We start from the raw sequence: 22,193 nt of genomic DNA on the forward strand, positions 1-22,193 counted from the left end.
TTGTCATCACATGGCGAGAATATCTTATCTAGGATTTTCCCAAATGAGAAATAAAAATTAATATTAATTAAACATTATTAAAAATATCCTTGACTTCCACAGGTTTTCTTAATCATTTCCATTTAGCAAAAGGCAAATACTATTGTTAGCATTTCTATCATTAATATGCTTTGCTATTACAGAGCATATAATAATAATTTACTTGAAGTGTCTGGGTTTTAATAGCTTTTGGAACTTTGCTTCCTGTATCAACACAGCTACCTATTGCCTTCCTTCTTTTTCTTCTCCTACCTAGCTGTTATCATTGCAAGGTTTTAATTTCCAGATATTTCAGTATGTTGCCCTTTTTTCTTCCTGTGTGTGAGAAAAGGCCCATTCACAATTTTTATTTCCTGCTATTTTTACTTCCCCTCATAGCAAAGCCATTGTAATTTTAAACAATACCGTCTTCTTTCTCAGATATAGCACTACAGTTTTTTGCGGACATGCAGTAGAATGTTGTCGATAAGTTTCCAATTACCTGTCAAGATTGTTTAGATTTTATCTCCAAATTAATTTGGTCCTCTATTATTTTCAGCTTTGTGAAATTTCACACAGTTCTTTCTCCTTTTGCTTTCAGCCTTCAGGGCATTATTTTGTTTAGTACGCTTGTGCAGTTCAGTGGGATCCATTTCTCAACAGGCAAATATCTACAACTCTTGGATATTTACCTGTCTCTGCATACACGGCTGCAGACATGCAGAGCAGGAAAATGCTCATGCAGAAGGGATAGAAAATGTGCTGGACCCACCCTTCCAATGCCAGACCAGCACAGAAAGACTTCACAGACCCAAATTTGCCATCATGTCACCATACAGCCTGGCACCCCCTGTGCCATTAACATTGTGCTCACCCCGACTGGCTTTAACTCAAATCCCCTGTACACAGCTACAGAGCCATCAAATCGTCCCAAAAGCTCTGAATCTGCTGAAAGGAATAACTTAAGTGAGTTAGGCAGAATGATTTAAGTCACCCCTAGCTATGCAGCGGTCTGCCACCCATGGGTAAAGCAGGCAAGTTTCCTAAGCAAATCCTTTCCCAGCACACGGGCTTAGTCATCAGTGAAAGCTGCTGGCTCGCTCCCATCCCAACTGTGGTTCAGCTGCTGCTCGGAGGTCAGCTCTGCAGGCACTTGATAAAGCTTCAATTAAGTGCTCTTCTTGCAGCCCTGGCTGATTTACACTTCTCGTGCCCGCATCAGCCATTTTGCTGAATCAGCCCGCGTGACGGCAGGGACCGCACAAGTGCCCAACTTCCCCTGCTACAGCACAATTACGCTCCTCAAGCTTGGGCATCACCAGGCAGCTTAAAATAAATAACAATATTCAAATAAGTGCTCAAAAGGATTGGGGGGGAATAGAACTGCAGAGCCCATAGTACAAATATTACTACAGATGCTTCAGCTGGGTAATTAATAATACATGGCATATCTACTCCAGACAATTTCTGAGCTGTATTTCCTCACAGAGTTGGGCATGTCGGTATTTAGATGCTACTGTGATGGGATAGTATAAAAATCTCAGTGACATGGACATCATGGTATGCTTCTCCAGCCTGTGTAATAGCCTGAAAGATCAGCATCCCCCCTAAAAGGTTATGATGGAAAGGCCTGACCTTACCTGCTCGTAAATGGGGGTCACTCTTATCTGCAGTGAGCAGTTTTTATCGAAGCCTTGCACTTGTGTGCAATTGTTTGGGCTACAAGTCAAAATGGAAAGTGACTCGTAATGATTGCAAATCCCTCTGGGCAAAATGAAAAAGTAACAAGCCTAAGACGATGGAAATTGTTTGGTCGACACTATGTGCATCAAGGAAGATCTGAGTTACTTATTTGTGAGTGAGACTGGTTGAAAGGGAGCATTTACATTTGCAGCTTTCACAGAAGAAATTACTTCTACAAAAGACCACAATGTCAGAGGTGTACTGGACTATTCAACTAAAGAGCTAACATTTTTATTAGTAAGGGTAGTTATATGAATTGATATGAAGCCTTGGCTTATTTTTCCTTGAACTTTTTTTGAGCAGTGGTTCAGAGTAACAACCTCAAAAAATTCCCTCAAATATTTATCAGCCCTGGCACAAATTCTTCTTTGCCAGGAGCAGTGTAGTAAAGAAACAAATGAACATAATTTTACTGTCTCCTCAGGAAAAAAACTACATATCCCAGCCAAACAGGCAAATAGAGTTTGGCAACACTGAATTGTTGACATGCTTTTATTATACCAACAAATAAAATGTTAACTGCAAGTGCTACATGGCACTTGCCTTGTATATAGGTCATTTTCTCTAGGCAAACCTCCTGCCAGACTCAAGGTAATATTTCAGGGGACTCACATGGCACCGAACCTATGCAAGAACGAGTGATTAGTAAATCCCTATGAGGTTTGGTTTACAAGGCCTTCCTCCATTTTTTCTTGAAGACTTTTCACAAGAAAAAATTAAAACTGGGCAAAATCTATGTCCCACTGAAGTCAAAGGCACGTTTGCTTCCAACTTCAGCAAGGCTGACTTAGCTCCCCTGGACTTAAAAGCAGTTTTGCTTGAGCAAGAACAGAGTAAAAGCTATGTGTGATCTTCAGCACGTTGCCCTGGGCTAACTCCAGGGAACACAGTCTTCTCAAAGCCCAGCTGCAGACATGAGAACTTATTTAAGACTACTTTAAAATGCAAATTACACTGGTGTGCTCATCATATGCCTATGGATCCACTAACATGAAAGTACGCACAATCCAGAAATATCCATGATCTAACTTAACTCTCAGCACCAGGATGCTGTGAGTTAAGAGTGAAAATCCCATATAAAGGTCCATCCTGAACTTACACAACAAAGTATAGTCTATCAGCATGGATTTGCTCTGATTTTTCATGCTTTTCTGGGTTTAAGTCTGAACCCCTAACCTCATTTTAGTACGGATTTTCTGCAGACTCACTGACAGAACAAATGACAGGCACTCATGAATTGCAAGGATATAAAAACTGTCCAAAGCTCTGTGGCCAGAGCTGATACAGTGCATGATTGCTATCACCAATTACGTCTTGGCACTGCATTTTGCTAAAGCAATCTGATCACTGATTTTTTGAGGTAGCAAGGAGAAAAAATAAAGTGACACCACAATTACTCTCACTTAATCATTCTGGCAACCTGAGTTTGCTTTGCCATATTGGTGCTACCCACAGTGCCAGACCCATGTCCCAAGGCTAACAGGCAGGACAGAGTTATCCAGGTCCCATGGAAATGGCCATCATCAGAGTTCCCCGTGGGCAGCAGGAGCCCACACAGGGGCAGCATCACAGGGGGTCACAGTCTGCACAAGGAGGGGCTGTATGCCACCTGGCACAGGAGGTAATGGGCCACACAAAGGGGAGCTGTCAAACCAGACAGCCTCCCCAAATCACCCCACAGTGATGGCTGTGCAAGACCTGCCTTGCCAAACATGAGCCTGCAAGGACAAGGCCAGCAAGGGAGCTTTGCCAGGGTTGGTGCTGCCTGGAGGCTGTGACCCATCTGTGATCTGGAACTCTGTCTCCTCTTCCCCCTCCCATGCCTCTTGCTGCAAGGTAAAGCTGCAGAGACCACAAAGCTCCTGGAGATTTTCTCCCCAGCCTGCACTTGTTTAAAGGGTTAATTCCAAAAGGCTCCTGCATCCTCTCACATACTCCTCTGTACAAATGCTTCACATTAGTCACTTCTTCCTAGCAAAGCTGTGTGCTCTGATTCAGGCTAGACTCTGCCTATGACTGAAAAAGGGACATGTTCGGTCATCTGTCCTAGTCCTGATGGAAACAAGCTGATGCCTGCTGTATTTCACGAGAGCTATGTCCCATCTAATTTTAAATGTCACTTGTAATAGCTGGTTTTTCTTCCCCAAATAACTTTTGCAGCCCTGCAGTTGTAGTCATCTGAAACCACAGGATTGGAGCTTGAATGGTCCCTGATATTATCAGTGAGCCGAGCCGTTGCTCTGCACCTCAGCCACCATTTTCCCCTTCCATCCTTTACTGAGATGGACGTGCAAATCCAAAGGAACCATTCCATCAAATCTGGTGAAGCTATCAAACACACAGCTTCTCTTCCACAGCAGAAGAAGCCTGTCTAAAGCCAAGGGAATATCTAGGTAACTGCAGCCAGTAGAGGGATTTAGGACTTTCACAAGGCATGACAAAACTGTCATTAAAGCAATAGAGCAGACCTGGGATCTTGAAAAAATGCAAAGACAATATTGTAAACAATGAGGGGGACTTGTTTGATAATGAGTTATTTCCAGCATACCACAAGATGCTCTTGAGCCTCCTGAATTCACTGCTATCTTCAATGCTCATGTCCCCTTGGAGGAATTGCTGCACTACCCGAAAGCTCAATTACACAAACTTATTCAGAATCCCTTAAGATGTTTGGGTTATAAGGCTCATGCTGTGTATTGATTTGTCTTCTCCTCCTCCCTGCTCACCTCAGGGCCTCATTTCCCATTTTGTGTACATTGGTTTCCTGGATTGCAGAGGGAATTGTCTCAAGGTCATACCAAGTTGCTTCAGTATGGCTCAGTTATGAAAAATGCATGTAGCCAAAAATATTGTTTAAAAGCAATAGACTGAGTATATAATGCCTGTGGCCCAAAGGAGCCCTGATGTATTTAAGATACAGGGATATAGAGGCAGACTTTTAAAAACTGCCCGTACTTCACCAGTTAAAAGGATGAGAACAAATGAGGCTGTGATCTGTCAAGTGATCCTTCATCACTCCCAGCACAGGCCCATAATCCTTTGGTTGTGATTATGCAAAAGAATATTACATTGATCCTGTAAAATATCTCTGATTGGATCAATGTTATTTTCTCTCGCATTGACAAGGTCTTACATGAGAATGACTATAATTCCACTGCTAACACTGTCTTAGTGAAATCCCCCAATAAATCCTGCAAGCAGCACTGTTAGTAATACCTTTATTAGACTAACTAAACAAGATATTTATATGCAGGGCTTTCCAAAGGACTCTGGCTCCTGCTTCAGTTTCTGGAGGAAAACTTGATCAGAAGTGCTCTGCTGGAAGAAGTGCCCCCAAGGAGGCTCTGCAAGGACAGAAATGGCAGGTGAAATAACCCTTTCAAGATGAAAAAGGCTGGTCACAGGCTTGCCCTTGTCCTGCCCCTACTACAGTAAGGACACAAACGCATCTTTGACAGAAAAATTTCACCATGAGTCTGGTTCACAGGCAGCATTAGAGTTCAGGCTCTTCCCACACATTCCACAAACATGTCAATAGTTTGCTAACAGCCAAAGGGGAAACATGGTGTTTATATACCTTTTGTCACTTCAATTTTTGTTCAAGGACAGATTCTGGCCTTAACACTCAACAAAAGGTCTGCTCCCCTTGCAGCCACTGCTGTCTCTCCTTACCAGTGCTTCTCACAATCTTTCCCTTCTCTCTTTGCACATGTTTTCCCTAACTTTGCCACCATTTTCTTTTGTCCACAACTCCAAACTTTCAGTCCCAGTAGTTTCGTTCTTACTCTGACCTCCCCTTCATCAGTGAGTTTGAATTTTCACCTTCTGGCTTGAAACATGATGCTCCAGTGAAATGACTGTGATCACCTTGCTAAGTCATTTTTCCAGGCTGCCTGAGGGCTCAGGCACCCACTGCATCTCTGGTTCACTTCAATAAAGTTACTTTAACCCATGAGAGCTACAAATTTATTTCAGACTTATCTTCCTAAACCTTTAAATAGAACCATAAGAATCACAAAAATACATAGTACTTCTAATATAAAGCTGGAGAACAGCTGAAAGACCAGTATATACAGCCATACATCAATTAGCAGATGAAAAAGCTACAAAGACAATACATCAACAGAAAAATATCAATCAAAAAACCAGCATGGTAGACAATAGGCCTTGTTAAATCCTTTGAAAGCAGATTGGCATCTGTGATGGGTAAACTTTGGCTCTTACATGTTTCATGTGAAAACTTTCCCCATAATTTTTGGTATATTGCTGTAAAATGTCAGAGGAGTCACTTCTCAGCTCCCAGCCCTTAGAAACAATGAAAAAATAGTTGATATATTATCTTTGGAAAGGAACAGCCTGGTGGTAAAAGAAACTGTTAAAGACCATAGAGAGAACTCCTGACCTATTTCTTCCACTCATATCCAGTTTTCTACATGTTGCCTCTATCTTTTGGTTCAGGTATGTGTGCACAAATGCCTAAACCATGATATCAGCTTAAAAGATTGTTGCCATAGCTCTGATGGAGAGTGAGACTTACTCAAATTAAAACTTAAACTCAGGAGCTCTGACCTGCATTTTAACACAGACCAAAACCCTGGAAAGAAAGCATTGAAATGAATGGAGAAATATTCATATTTGATCCCCAAGTATTAGAACCAAGTCCTACCCTGGTGTAAATTGCCACCAGGATAGATATAACTGGGGCAATTTGTGCCTTCTGAGAGCTAAACAGTTGGATCTCATTTCAAAACACAGATCCTAAAGACATTCAATGAAACATTATCCCAAGCAACATGAAGAGCCTCAGTCCTCTGAGGAGGTATTTCACTTCCTAACTCATGTGCCCAAGAGGAACATTCAAACAACCTAATTTCCTAGGTGTCAGGTAAAATGTGCCATCCAACCAGAGCAATCAAGTGCAGGTCACCTCAAACTTCAGGTACAGGAACTCCCAAAATGCCATGAATTGCATTCAAAGGACAGAAAATCTTTAAAGAAGCTGTGCCATTCCAGTCATCCTAATGCCACCAGCCAAAATCTACACCCTGGTAACAAAACCAAATGGACACCAAGACCCCTCAGATGGAAGCAAGGCTGGCAGCAGGTGAAGCAGAGCTTGAGTTTGAATCTTTGCCCATGTCTCGGCATTGTGGGCAGCTTTCCACCAAATTCCTGCTCCTTTCTCCTTTCTCTCCCTTTGTACTTGTATTTTTAGAGTCACGCATGGGCAAAGAGGACTTTGGTGCTGAAGAGTTCATCTGCTCCTGCTCCTACTGCTTCTTCATTTGAAGGCATTGGCAATGCAATTAGTTGCTGTGTCACAGGCTGGAGGCTGATAATAACTGATGAACAAAAGGGGGCAGATGTGCCACAAGTTCTGCTGTGGCACAGAGTGCAGGGGACACCAGAAAGAACAGCATAGGGGACAGGAAGGAAAGACTGGGGGAGAAGCAGAGGCCGTCCCTGTAGTGCCATCACTGTCAGTGTGAAGGAAAATTTACACAGACATACATCTTTCCTGCTTCCAACCAATCAAGGAGCCTGTCCCTCCTTCTCTGGAAGACACTTAAATTGCCACACTCTTCCCAATGACACCTTCTGTTTAAAAAAATGTTTAAAACAAGACCCCATGCTTTCTAAAAATGGAATTTTCCAGGTCCAGATGCCAGGACAATGTATAGGCCCATTCTGCAGCATCTTCACCACTGATAAACATGGACCTCATGGAGTGGACAGTGAAATTTGGTCCTGCTCCCATCCCCACAAAGCTGATGCCCTGGGAGTCTGTGACTACCTTTCCCACCAGGATCAATGAGTTAGAAGGAATAGCATTTGAAAATGGAAGGATCCTCCCACAAGACACCGACTAGAAAGGATTCCTCTTTCCTCTTGAGTTGGGGAAGATGAAACAGGAAAGCCTTATAAATATGATTGCCTGGCAAAAGATTTTGAGAATATGGAAACCATAAGTGAGATTGAAATGAAAGCAAGCTTTGAGATACCAAGTCTTAGTTACTGAATGACTGGAAAACAATGGTATGGCCAGGTGAAGGTAATCCCCTTTTGATTAAACAATACCCTCTGCTTGCAGACAGGTCCAAGGGGCAGAGCAGACCCAACTAGCTTGGATTAGAAAAGGCCTTTAAGATCATCAAATCATTCTAGTTGGGCTTTGGCCCTTCTAATTTCCTTTTTGCATAACCTTATTACATCCTTGTAGTCCTCCTGTGCTGCCTGCCTCTTTCTCCAAAGGTCACAGTCTCTCCTTCCAACACACCACTAACTCTCAAGTCTTGGCTGCCACATGAATCCTCTACCTCCACTGCGACAGCAAACCAAAGGGCCTTGCTAGCACACTGTCCCTAAAACACGAGTGTGCCACCCTCAGGCTTATCTCTAAGAAGCCTGGCTTTATCTCTTTCCCCCTTCAAATCTAGATCAATGAGCCCTGCCAACTTCTGTGCAAAGATGCTACTGGTCCCCTACTCCAGGAATGCTACTGTTGACTTCATCTTGACACTTCCCCTCTCAGAACTTTTTGCCTTCCCTCAGTCAGTTCCTTAAACCCTCTGTAAATTTTGTACTAATTACCTTAACATCACAACAAACCATTTCCTTAGGGGCAGAATACAAAAAGCTCTACCAAAATCCTGATAATTTAGGTCTGAAGCATTTCCTTATCTTAAACCCCCAGTTATCTTCCTAGCAAAATATATCAGGGTAGTTGGGCACACTTCAAATAGGAAAACACACGTTGCCTGTTTACTTCATTTTCCCCTGTGCATTTAACTAATCTCTCCTTTAGAACTTACTTTAAACACTGCTTGGTGTTATTATGATCAAACTAAAAGGTCCACTGTGGCCCAGACAACTTCTGCTCCTTTCTTTAAATATAGATTTGCTACTTTTCATGCCTAATGTACCACCCTAATTAGACAGATTTATTGAAAATCCTTTTTACTGGACTTGCAATGTCACATCTTTCAAAAGACTGAGATGGAAATTGTCCAACTTCCCAATTTGAGCCCATTAAGTTATTTGAGTTTTTCCATTTCCCCTGCTCCTGTTGGCTGTCTCCTTTCTCTCTCTGATCACCATAATACCCCTCCCTTTCTCTTTAACCATTACAGAATATCACATGAACAAAACTGGACAGTCTTGGGAACTGGTAAATAGAAAGGGGATGAAATTTAACATAAAATATGTAATTAGGGATCAACAATTACAAATTTCTTTCCAATGCAAATGGCTGCCCTGCAGAGCTTTTGCATTGTTGAGCAACTGTCCTCTGTGTAAAAGAGGCACCATTCTACTCTTCAAATTCCTTTATGTTTAGGCATTTGGATACTCTCTTAATCTAAGACAAATCTATATAATTGGATCATCAGCTACCATAAACCATCACCTCTTCAAAATGGCTCTAGTGACCCTAATCTACACCTGTAACATCTGAAAAAGTTTCCGTTTCTTTTGTTTGTGTTTGTTTCTGTTATAATATTTATATCTTTAAATGACCATTAGGCAGAAAGTAAAGTATCTACACTATAAAGGCTTTTTTGCATATTCAAAGATAGGCACTGATTAATAGGGACACAGACAGAGACAAAGAATTATACTTTCATATTGCGGCAGAAAGATCTTTTTAAACAGCTTTTGTTACCCAATAAAATTAGCACGACAGTTTCATCCTATTAGAAAGTCTAGAAATACATTTAGGAAGCTTTTTTCAAATGTCTGCTGTTAAAACTCATAACCAACAGAAGTTCTCAGAATTAAGTGAGGGCTACCATGAGACACCCCATGTCTTTCACTCCATCTGGTGAGATATCTTAACAGGATCCACACTGCTGTGTACACAGGACATCCTGAAACTCCTTAAAAGCCCCCAGTTATGCAAATACCATTCTCCATACTCACACACACCTCCCCACTTTCTGGAAAATATCCTGAATTAATATTATCCTGATATTTATTTATCTTCTTTGAGGTTCAAGCTGAGACTGGAACATGGCTGTTGCAAGCACTGGACAAACTTGCTGAACTCTGTTGGGGAGAGTCATGCTTACACCTCTGTAAGGGTACACAGGATAAACTCACAGCAGGAAGGCAGAGCAAATTGTACAAGAGTCAGTGGTAGTGACTTCTCTGCTCTTTAAGCTGTACATTTTAGTGCATCTTCTGTTCAGTGTACAACTCTGCTTGCTCCAGTCAGTCCCAAAAAGGCAGGGCTTCATCCTGAACCCTGTGGATTTCCCCCCATTCTTCTCCTCCACCACCTGGACAATCCCCTGGACTCTTTCAACAAGCACCAGCCACCACTTCAAGCTTCCTTGGCCTTTCTGTCACCTGAGATCATCAGCATCAAGGACTTGTTGCCTGCCCTCATTCTTTTATCACTCTTTATCTTTCCTTGCCTTTCTCCACCTGTAGATGCTATCCATGCTGCATTCTTTCATTCACAGACCTTTTGCCTTGCATTCCCCTAGCTACTCCTGCCCTATACCCCAAATCCCAGCTGGACTTTGCTATGTCTCACAGCAGGGCATCTCTAATGGGAACCCTCCTGCCTTTCTCCTCTATAAATGCATGGTTTCCCCATTTAAGTCCTGCTCATTTCCTAGCTTACTACTCTGGCTCAGCACAGTTAAATCTCAGACTCACAGTCACAATCACCTCTTAGCCACATTTGGCTCATTCTCAGACCCTCCTGCCTCCTCCAGCCCCCACTTCAGCTGTCACACAGGATTTCACCTGGTTCTTCCATGAGAAAATGACAAACCATGCTCTTCCTCTTCCAGAAGCTTTGCCTTCTGTTTCCTCTTGCCTTCCTACAACTCCTTCCCCATTCTTCTCTCCTACAGATGAAAACCTCCTATGTGGCTCTATTCCTTTCTTTTATTTGCCACTGAGCCAGTCTTACCCAGCCTCCTGCCTTTCCTTACAGCTGCTCTTGCCCTCTTGCTCTCTCTTTGCCTTGACCTCTCACACCCCTCTGCCTCTTTACTCTCATAACACAAATACCATTCAATCTCTTTCCTCTCAAAATAGTCTCATCTTAAAACACTGTTTTATCTTAAAACATTTATTTTCCCCTATAAATACCATGTCTTTTCCTCTCCTCCCTTCCTCACCAACCTCTCTGACTATGCCAGCTACAAAAGTTGCCTGGAGTTCACTGTGGCTTCCTCTCCTTTGCAACCGCTACTAAAATTTTACTTTATGTACTGGGCAATCTTCAGCACAGTCTGAATACTCTGTTCTCAGCTGCTGCAGCACACTGGCTACCTGCAGTAGTCTCTTGTGCTGTTTAAACTTGAAGCAGTGTCTCTCTTCAGTTACCGTGGTGTTACTGACTTCTACTGCACCACCTTTGAATCTGCTCCTTTTGCATGCCCTCCAGAAGACACTTTTGTTCTCCTAGATCTGCTGGGGTTCATGGGGCTTTTCTCTTTTTCTCTTTCTGTATTTCACTCCTTGATAATTTCAAGTGCAAACATAGATTCCACTCTGATCTCCATGGAGAAATTTCCAAGCTCACTCCTCTAACATAGACTTGTCTTCCTAGGTCCATACCCACAGTATCTCTAATATTTCTTCATGGACACACATATAACAAACTCAGCTTATTGTAATTATAACAGTCCCTAATGGCCTTCTTCCTTCTTTACTATATACTCTCTTCAGTAATTCCCCTCTAGATCATCACAGACAATGCTATTACTTTTCTCGTCGTTCTGGTCCAGAACTGGAGCAACATTTTCATCTCATCTCTCTCACCATAGATATAGATCCAGGGGATGTCCAAGGTTTGCATATCCTTTTACCATCCAGGCTCTCACCACCTCCTGCCTTTATTACCACAATATTTCTTTTTCTGACCTTTACAAATGTGAACTTGCCCTCCATGTATGTATTTAGGATGCTGCTAGAAATATAATTTTCCCAACACATCACTCTGACCACGTCATTTCTCTTAGCAGCTGTAGACTGCTGTCCCTGTATCTATCTCATTAGTGTAATCTACTTGTCTTCATTAAGGAAAAGTCAACTTCTTCCTACAGCCACCCAAAGAGGTCAATCCCCATCACCTGCTTATTAATATTTCAAGCAGACATGACCCATGATTTCTCTGGTGCCATCCCTCAATCTTTGGAAGACTATCCTGTAAGCATCCACACTTCTTATTCATTATCCTTCTTTACAACTGCACATGTGTAGGAATGCCACATTTTGTGGTGCTCACAGGAATGTGGTTTGCCTCCTGGTGTTCTAAAGCCACACCATTCATGGTGAACATAATTACTTTGTAGTCTCTCTGTACTCTCTCATAAGGCTGCATTCACTGCCAATATTTAAAGTGCAGCCACATGTCAAAAGGCCAGGGACATTTTTGTGATCCGTGATTTCTGATCCATGATTAAGGCTCATAAATCTGAGGGCAGAATGCGAACTGGCATTAATAAAAGTGAACGAAATCCCTATTATACTGCTACTGAGCTGAGGTCTGAGAGATTTAGTCCCTTGCCTCAGGTCATGAAGAAAGACTATGGCAGAGCTTGGACTGAATTCTGGCTTTGTAAGCCCCTGCCCTAACTGCAGTACTACCTTTCTTTTATCTATTTTGGTACTTATCTACAAAGGATTATGATTTCAGCAGGCTCAGCTGGGCAGTTCTGAATATTTATTTATAAAAGAATGAGGCCTAATGAGAAAGAAAATGGATAAATTTCCATTTTTTTTACTCTGATTTCTCTCCTGCAGGGAAAATGTGTTAGTTTATATTCTTTTCTTTTAAGTGGATTCTAGTCTGAATGATCTGTTAAGGGAACTTGGATTCCAGAATCCACATTATTTATTTATTCTGTCCTTAAAGACTAAGAACACCATCTCATTTCTTTCTTTTGGTCCTAAAGAGGTAAATATGTAGTAAAGAGTTCCAGCAGCAGTTTGTGAGCAATGAGCCATTAAGTAACTCACATTATAAGTTACTGTCATTATTTCAGCTAAACCTACAAACAGAAAGGCTTCTTATCTACAAAGGTTCTGCAATAGTTAATTAACTCATTCCCCTCTTGAACCTTTTCTAAATGCACAGAAATACTTTTTCAATGCAAAAAAGCAATATTAATATGGATTTTTATTGCAGGAGATGACAAAATAGTTCAGACCATTTCATCTCTATTAAAATAAAATTATCTTTCAAATTTTTATTTTTAGAGTGAATAGAACACAACTACACCCATATTAAATCTTTCCTCCACAGCTTTTGCAAATTTTTAGCAGTAGGTAGAAATTATAAAACTGCTGAGATTTCTCAAAAGGATTTGGATGTTCAATTAAATGAACAGGAATTAAGCATGCAGTCCTGCAGGCAGCTCTGCAAACATCAGTTTCTCTTGAGAAGGGCATGATCCTGTCATTTTTACTCAGGCAAAATTTCCATTTGTCTTCACTGGCAAATTTGTTTGAAAGCCAAGAACTTGATTGAAATTTGCCCTTTAAAAGTTCATGATCAAAACCAGGTGCTGTTCTTTCAAATTACATATATGTTCTTATTATTTTTAGCAGATATATATTATCAAACTAATTATCCCAGATGTGTCAGAGGAATGTGTCAGGTTCTTCTTACTTGTGGCAAATAAACTTGTTCATGAATTGCTATTTAAATTTGATGCAACTAAAATATTAAACTGCTTATTCAAGATATGATGGGCCAAATCCTGCTGGAACTCATACACATGAACCAGTGATTTCATCCACTAAAGGATTTTAGAAAATCCCTCAACAAGAGGATGGCTTTGCTGTATCTCAGTTGTTTGACTTCCAGTCTTAAATCAACTGACTAAGAAGAATTTCAGCATCAAAAACTGCAAAACTGAGTACCTGGATAGCCTAAGATTCAACTCCAGTGCTGTCTATTGCCTGAATTTCAGTGGATGCCTCCAGCAGAGCTCCAGCTGTGACAGGAGGGAGCACAGACCTTGCACTGGCCTTTCTACCCAGGGACAATTTTAACCTCAAAGGAAACACTAAAGGCCTGAACTTGCTGCATCACCATATTCAATAAAACATTTACTATTGACTTCTGTAGGATCAGAAACCAGACTTCAATAAAGTCCCTTTTTTAACGAGTCCATTTGAAAAACATTTGGGATTTCAAGCACATATTTTAAACAATGCATTTGAGTCTTGAATGTATAAAGGATACATGGAAAAAATGGCTGTCCTAATTTACCTGTCAAAACCATTGCACTTTAAAAGTCAAATTTTGAACATTGTAAGGTATTGCAAGAATCTTAACAAAAATAAATCTTTTTGCTCTTTGCAGCTAGATACAGCTGCAAGTAGCCTCTCTCAGTAGCCTCTTTCCATTTGTGTATAAATAATCCCTAGTGATGGCTGGAGTAGTCCTGTTAAGCCTTTCTTCCTCAGTTATGCCCTGCCTCTGACAAACCAAACCAGAGAATGCTTTCACCTCAGAAATCTTGCCTATTCTTTCATGTGGAGGTAGGCTGCACAGGAATTATTTAGAGTTCGGGGGTTTTTTTCAGTGGTGGCATGGGCTAAGTATACTCACAGTAAAATGCTTTTAAAATAGGATTTACTATGACTTGCAAAGAAGAAAAGAAAGAAGGTAAAAGGGGGGTTGGAAAAACAAGGTCATTGTAAATTCTGGGGATTTTTAAATAAAAATTGGATTCCAATGGCAGGTAGCAGAGCCCCATCCAGTCACATTTAACTGGCAGCCTTCCAAAGGCAAGATGAAAGGTCCTCTGAGTAGTAATTGTCTAAATGGAACAGACTCTGGTTATTGTGCAACTTCTTCATCTACTTTATTGTACCTTTATAATTAAATGATGAAATTCCCTTTTTTCCTTTCTCGTTTTCCTCTCAACTACTGCAGGAAAGCATCTGAGCAGCATTGCCATAGGATGCAGGCAGACTCTGTGGCTCCCCATTTTTTTCTGGCTCACTACAAGTCGTGCACAAGGAGTTGTGAGCTGCTGGTTGCCAAAGCAGGACGTAAACTCTGCCTTCTCCAGACACTCACCTGCATTCCAGCTCTCTGCTTGCTTAGCCCTGCAGTTGGCTGGCTCACTCAGAGTTGTTGCTTGGGTGAGGGATTGCTGCTTTTGCTAGAAACTCCCTGCTAAACAGGAAAACAGTAGATATGATGGGACAGGGTGAGCTCTATGATCAAAGGAGCCTCCAGCAGCAAAGGCTATTCAGTTTGTGAGGGAGAAACACCTGAGAATTGGAAGGGTTTTAGAATATTGTGCTGAACAACCCCAGAGCCAGCATTTCCTGACTCTGCAAGGCTTTAGGGATCAGGAGTGAAACTCTGGTCCTGAGACTCTAAAAGGCTCAATCAGATGTGAAAGAGTCAGAGGAACAGCTCTATTGGCTTTCTTTTTCACTGGTCCCTCTGTATCAGAGTGCTTTCCCTCAGTCCAAGCAGTCCATTCCCAGAAATACAGATTATTCAGCAGAGGAAAAGTTAGCAAGACTGAGACCTCAGTTTGCATGTTCAACTCCAATAACTTCTTTACTGATTGTAATTTCTGTTGTTTCTGATTTTTTTTTTTCATCATGTCAAAGAGAAGAAATGAACTGCCTAATTTTGCTGGAACTTTAGAATACTCCTTTGGTCTCATGCTAGTCTGCCTCTCCTTGAGTATTCTTACTTGTGACAATCTCTTTTAATTCACTGCCTATTTACCTAATTGTATTTGTTTAAAACATGCACATGGGTTCTATGAAAATACAAAAAAGAGTATAGGAGAAATAAAAATAGGACCAACTATTTTGTATATGTACTACTATCAATTATACCTATATATAAGAAACCTGAAGCAACAGATCTCCAGCTTTTCTAGCTAAATCCAACACAAAGGTCTGGATTTATTTCCCAGAAAGTAAAAATTAATAAATACAGAATAGAATTACAGAAGTGGCCCAACCTATTCAGGAACAGAATTGGTTTTTAAAATCACTGATATCAGAATATTGCCAAGTACCACAGTTCCTGATCCTGCCACAAGCCATTGCCTATAGCTTGTATTAATTTCAGCAGAGTTCACAAGCAGAATAACTGCAGGGTATTTGCAAAGCTAGTTAGGCTCTTAATGACCATTTTTTGTTATACTTTGATAGACAAATCTCAATAGACCATTCTCAATACTGGAAGTCTTGCCTAGGGAAAAATGTAGGATCTGTTTTAAACTAAATGGATCACAGATTCTGTCCAGCTTTAAAAGCAAACAAACAAAAAACCAAAAGACTTAATAAAATTTACATTCAATTATATATAACATTATACACCATATTTGAGGCCAGAGCCTGCATTAGTTTATCCACTTCTACAAGAGGTATATTACATTAAATTAACAGAGGAATAAGAGTTAAAGCTGTATGTTCATCCTCTTTTATAAGTTATCTGCCCTGGATCTCAGAGAGTGATTTCATCTGTGTAAGGATATGTGCCCCAGCCAGGTTATTTGAACACTACACAGGGAATATCTGCAGCCCCTCACACCTGCACATGACGTATTCTGTCCACACACCCATCCCTGCAGCTCCTAAACCCCAAAAAAGGATCTGTCATGGAAGTGAAAACTACTTTTAGTTTTTACCTTCATGATATATCCTGTTGGTATGTACCTGGAATACCTGCCTTGTTTTGAGTTCACAGCTCTTCTCAGCACTAGACAGCAGCAACACTTACTTCACTTTCACCATATAAGTGAGGGTCAAAAAGGAAACATCTCTATTTTTATTTCTGAGCAAGTCAAACGCTATTTTACTGAATTGCCATTATACTTGCCTTTTCTGTGTTTCCGTCTAGAGGTGCCAAAGCATATATATATTTATATATGTGCTATACCTCTATATGGGTGACTCTTCCTCATGGCTGAGAGCTACAGCATAGACAGATCCTCACCCCAGAAAGGCCAGCAAATGAACTGAAATGCTGCTGTTTAATGTTACAAGTCTCCCTCCTCAAGCACTTCTCTCATCCTACAACCTAGAAGTGTATCAGAAAACACTTAGAGCAGGCAAGGAGTGACACACCCAGATATTTGCACACAGCTCCTTGACGTGCACAAGCTGCACATCTGACCTGGGGCAGTGGGCTTGCCTGGCCATCTGGAGCCACAGCTACACAGGGTGTGTGTGCAGGGACACTCACTGCACTGGGCCCAGGGAACCCCTGGCTACCTGCTGGGTGTTTAGAGTTAGCACACTCCACACACATGAACACAAGACTACAGCAAGATCTTTCAAAGACCACCTTCTCCTGCATGCAACCACCTCATCTTGCTTTGTCACATTCTCCCTGTGGGTAACACTTAGCAGGGTAACACTGCCATTACACATAACCCTGAGACACAGAAATTCAGCTGTTTCTGCCAGGAGAAATGGACATTCCTGCTCCCAGGACAAGCCAAGTGGAGAAAGAGGAAAGACTCCCACTTATTTCAGGCTGAAAATCCTCTCTAATAACCACAGCTCCATTTGCAAAGGTAAGCTCTGTTGACATGTTTGCCCGCTGTCAAGGTTGAATTTGTTTATGCCCCGAGCACAGCAAGCACACGTGGCAGAGCAATCCAGCTCACCATGGCCTGCCCAGCACACACCATCCTCGCCTAGATGGAGAACAGGAATCATTCCCTTGGCACTGAAACCAGCAGCAGGGCGTCTGGGTGCTGACAGGCTTCTGACACATCCACCTGTCATTTAAAAATGGGGCTGAAGACCCCAATCTATTTCCTAGGAGTTGTTAAATAGCAGCTGGATATGAAGGGTCCCTAGAAAGACAGGCAGGATCCCAAGCAGTGATCCAGGTACACCACCTGCTTGGACTGGTTTGGTACAAGTTTCTACCATGCTACTCACAGCCAGTGCTCACTCATAAAACATGTGGAACAAAACATGTACATGGGCACACGTGTGAGAACCCCCCTCCTGAATAAGTAGCTTTAGGCAGTAATTCCACTTGTAATGTCTGAGGAGGGAATTAATGAAGGCTATCAAGCAAGTTTGGGATAGAGAACACTCTTAGAAGACAAGTATTTTGGAAGATGGCACTGTGCGAGGAGCAATGATTTCACTACAATGGAAATAAACCAATGGGGAATCTTCTGATTGCAACAGAAGAACCTTGGGAGGGAAATGTTATTTTGTAGTACAGAGTAACCGTGCTGTGGGCAGCAAAGATGCCTTCATCCTTTACTGAAACCCTCATCATCCTGCAAAAACATGCATCTTCTGTTTAGCTAGGGGTTTATGCATGTATCCCCTTTCCTAGACTTCAGATCAAAGAAACATTTGGGGCAAAATGACCATCACCTTCAGTCACTACCCTGAGGGAGCAATTAAGACAAAGGACCAAAAGACAGGAAAAAAAAAAAGCACAAAAATGCTACAGGCAAACAGATGCATCACCACCCCAAGAGAAAATTATTCGTTTCCAATAAATTCATGTAATGTTTTGTAGATATTGAAAATATTCCAAAGCATAGCTCAGTGTAAACAGCAAGCTGGGTCTCCTCCTGCTCTTTAGCATTTCTCTTTGTTTACTCTCCATTTGAGGATAGAAAAAGCCTACATGTGAGCACTGCAAATGGTGTATTTCAGGATGGATGGGATATTCAGAAAAGCAGCGATGAAACACAGACACATGTAGCCTCCAATAAAATATTATGTACTTTGCCCAAGCCACCAGGGTCAAACAAACTGAAAAAAAAAAAAAAAGGCAACAGTGTCTCCTTTATGCATGCTTCTTATTTGTGTGTGGAAATAATCTGATACCATGGTGATGGGAAGACTACATCCAGATTAGAGAGAGAGGCATGAAAAAGATATTCTGGGGCGTGTGTCTTCTCACCCTCATTGCCTTCTTGCTCCCAAACCCCAGGAGTAGAGATCCTGTGGGGAATTGCCCTGGCAGTGCTTCTGGAAGCAGTGCCCAGCCAGGCCAGTTCACCCATTGCAAGGAGAAGCACTTGGCTAGAGACGCCAGCTCCCATCTGTGAGCCCAAATGGCTCTGCTCAGCCCCTGCTCATCTCAGGAGCGCTTGGCACGTTCATCTGGTCACAAAAACAGCCCTTACCTTTGGCAATCAGCTCCTCCAGCTCCTGGTCGAACCCCTGTCGGTGGCATTTCCTCCAGAGCCCCATGTTGGTGGAGTTGTACTGTCTGTTGCACTCGTCGACAGCGCTCATAGCAAAGATCTGCCTCCTGTTCCTTGCCAAGAGGAGTTTCCCTTCCCAGCGGTCCAACCTAGACCTGCTGGCCCTGAGAGGCAGGTTGTTGTTGGAGTTATAAATGAAGCCAGGATCATTTCTCTTAGTAGTGATGCTCTTGCACCTCTCTCTGTGCTTCCTGGCATCAGTTTCGTACCAATGGTCAGAGCAAATCGCCACAGCCAGCATGCCAAGGGCACACAGAGCTAAAGAGAGGCCAGCATAGAGCAGTAACCTTCCAGCAGCCATGCCTCAGCTTCACAGAAACACCATGGACATCTTCACAACAGGCAAAGCCACTGGGGGTGAGAGCACACAAAAACCAGCGGAGCAGCTGCTGGGTGTCACTTGGCACAGACCGCCTCAAACATCCCCAACTCCCGTGGCTCACATCCACGCTGCAGAGGGATGCTGAGACCACTACAAAGTTCTGCCCTGGAGGCAGTCTTGGAGTCTCATCTGCCTCTTCTCCTCTGCAGAGGAGAGCTGGTGAGGAGAAACACAGCCCTTCACCACGAGCACCCCAGTGGCAGGGGCTGAAGGGATGAATGCCCCTGAAGAGACCCGATGGCTGATCAGTCCATTAATCTCGTTCAATCTGGCCCGCTCAGAAACCCAGAAGAGATGGCTTCAGATCACTACAGCATCATCACAGGACAGAAAAGTTCAACAGCCTGACATCTCCCACTCGCAGGCAGCCAGTTGTCCCGGTGTCAGGAATGGGTGACTCGCTTTTCCTTTGTCAGCGGCTCAGCAAGAGCATCATCGTCTGGACGGTCGGTCACTTGCTTGGGTTTAAAGCGGGGTCGAAAGGGAGGGAGCGGGAGGGGGGGAGCAATCTGTTGTTGTTGTCGCTGCCGCCGCCGCTGCTGCTGTTTGAGATCGTGGTTAAAGCATCCCCTGCCCGGCTGCCTCAGGGGACGCGGGCACGCTCGGCTCTCTCCCTCAGCAGCCTTCGCCGACAGCCGCTGGCATCCTGGCTTCGGAGACACCTCGGCTTCTCTCTGCCAGCCCTGCCATTCACTCTCCCGCTTTAGTCGGCGGCGCTGTCATCCGGGCAGCCGATCGCGGCTCTGCCTTCCCTTCGCGGGCAGCCCGGGCTCCGGGCCGGGCAGGAGCCGCCGCCGGCCCGCTAGGCAGCGCGGGGGGCTGCCCTGGGCCCCGGCATCCTTCCTTCCTTCCTCCCTCCACACACACACACAGACACGCTGCTGCCCCCCCTTCCGCCGGCAGCTGCAAGGCTTCCTCCGTGCCCGGCGCTGGGATGTGTTGTGCACAGTTTTCCTAACACGGCGGCACGCTAGCCATCTGCAAGATGAAGGCAGGCAGGGCTACGGCTGGCGGAGAGGATGCTGAGGAACGGGGAGGGGAAGGAGGGAGGAGGGAGGTCGGGGGAAACCGAACCAAAACAAACCGGGGCGGAGGGGCGGAGGTGGGGGGGAGCCACACACCTCACACGGGGAGAGGAGAGCAGCCCCTAACTGTTGTCAACAGCTTTAGGGCTGCACCATTTCTCTGCCATATGGCCCGATCTCCTCGTCGGAGCTGAGGTTCTTTAGCTCAGCAGCTTCGTACGGATCGTATCCCCGGCATCGGTAGTTATATATTCAGACATTTTTTTTTTCTCTCCTTAAATTTTCACTCCCTTTCTCTTTAATGGGAATAACTCACCCATCTTGTAGAGATCAAGTGCAACAGAAGGCGAGCTGGAGTCCCCAAGCTTTAGAAATCTCATTTCACCGTTTTTAACCCAAATAATGGCAAATCCAATCTTCTGTACACCTGGGAATGTTTCCTTGTTCAAACACCGAGCCCTGCAGCCTTGGCCGAAGCCTACAGACCGAGCATACAGAGCGCTGAGCCAAAAGCCAGTGATGTCACCCATGCAACGTGAGACTCATTTCTTATTTCTCTATCCTCCTTAAAGATAAACTGCACCACTTCCCAGGCAGGAAATGTCGAAGCCTTACTCTCTTAAGAGGGGAAAATGTAAAACCTGGATTTAGCTGGATCCTGATCATTCTTGATCACAAGCCCTTACATTATGTCAACCAAATCCAAAACAAGCAGAGCCGTTTCTCACTGCACCAAAAAATAAATCCCAACCTGCTACATAGTAGAGAGAACAAGCTTGAAAGAAATCCTGGATTCTAGACCTTCTGTGTGATCCACAGAGCTGAGGCCTCCAGACTCTGAAACACAGTGCTTAAAAAAAGAAATACACATGGTCATTTCCCTTGCACCAAAAAGGGCTGGGAGCTGGCACATCCTGACCTGTGAGTACCACAGCATCCTGCAGCTGACAGAGGAACCAAGTCAGCTCCAACCAATATTTGGCTCCCACTGACTCCACAGCATGCAAGGCAAAGAATGCAGCTGCTCCTACTGCACCAAAAAGTCCACAGCCCAATGCCTCCCCACAGATGTATGCTGCAAAAATCTACATCCGTGCTGGATCCCACCAGCTTTTGGCCCCTGAACCCCAAGCTGTGTCATCTGAATTTAAAATAAACACAGCCTTTCTGGGACTGGTGACAGCTCTTGGCCCCAGGAGGAGAGCCCTGGGATTTTGCTAACTTTTAACCCTAGCCACACAAATTATACTTGCTCCAGTGGGGAGAGCAGATGTGGCAGCTCTGTGTGTATCAGAAATACATACCTGGATTGTCATGTGGAATACAGCTGCATCAGTAAAAAATTAACCCATATGGCTGGATCATAATTTTTGGCACTAAACCAAATTGTATTATAGAAAAAATCAAAGTATCTCCCATTTTATCTGGCAAAACCAGGGTCCATATCAACTGGGATTTGCAGCTATGGAAGAATATATGTGTCATTAAACCATTTTTTGTGTGAAATGTACTGTATTCTCTAACCACCTCACAGGGTTATGAAACTGGCAAAGAAAAGTCAGTCATCCAAACCATAAAGGTTATAATCACCTGCATCTACTGAACCAGATGTATTGCAAAATTTCAGTGTTGTGTTATGAACATTCACTGTATCTGTAAAGGTCTAGGTAAATTTAAGACTTTTCCTGAAAAAAGAGACTAGTTTAATTTTTTTTGCAGTAACTTCCCTTTGTTGTTAATAATAACAGCCAATATTTAAGGATCTCAGGTTTTTTTTAAAAATAGTTCAGCACAGATGGATCCACTTCTATAACTGGATTTTCCAAGTAA

At 43.1% G+C, this 22,193-nt stretch overlaps 1 protein-coding gene across 1 annotated transcript in view; it reads right to left on the reverse strand.

Moving 5' to 3' along the window:
• TMEM178B (transmembrane protein 178B) overlaps nt 1-20,941 on the reverse strand; it is a 221,734-nt gene extending 200,793 nt beyond the window's left edge. Inside the window, exon 1 of the mRNA XM_063154111.1 lies at nt 18,876-20,941. Within this exon, the coding sequence (XP_063010181.1) occupies nt 18,876-19,257 (382 nt within the window). The 5' untranslated portion in view covers nt 19,258-20,941. The remainder of the gene's footprint in view (nt 1-18,875) is intronic.
• Nucleotides 20,942-22,193: the final 1,252 nt, after the last annotated feature.

This window comes from Melospiza melodia, chromosome 4, assembly GCF_035770615.1.
Source record: "Melospiza melodia melodia isolate bMelMel2 chromosome 4, bMelMel2.pri, whole genome shotgun sequence".
NCBI lineage: Eukaryota > Metazoa > Chordata > Aves > Passeriformes > Passerellidae > Melospiza > Melospiza melodia.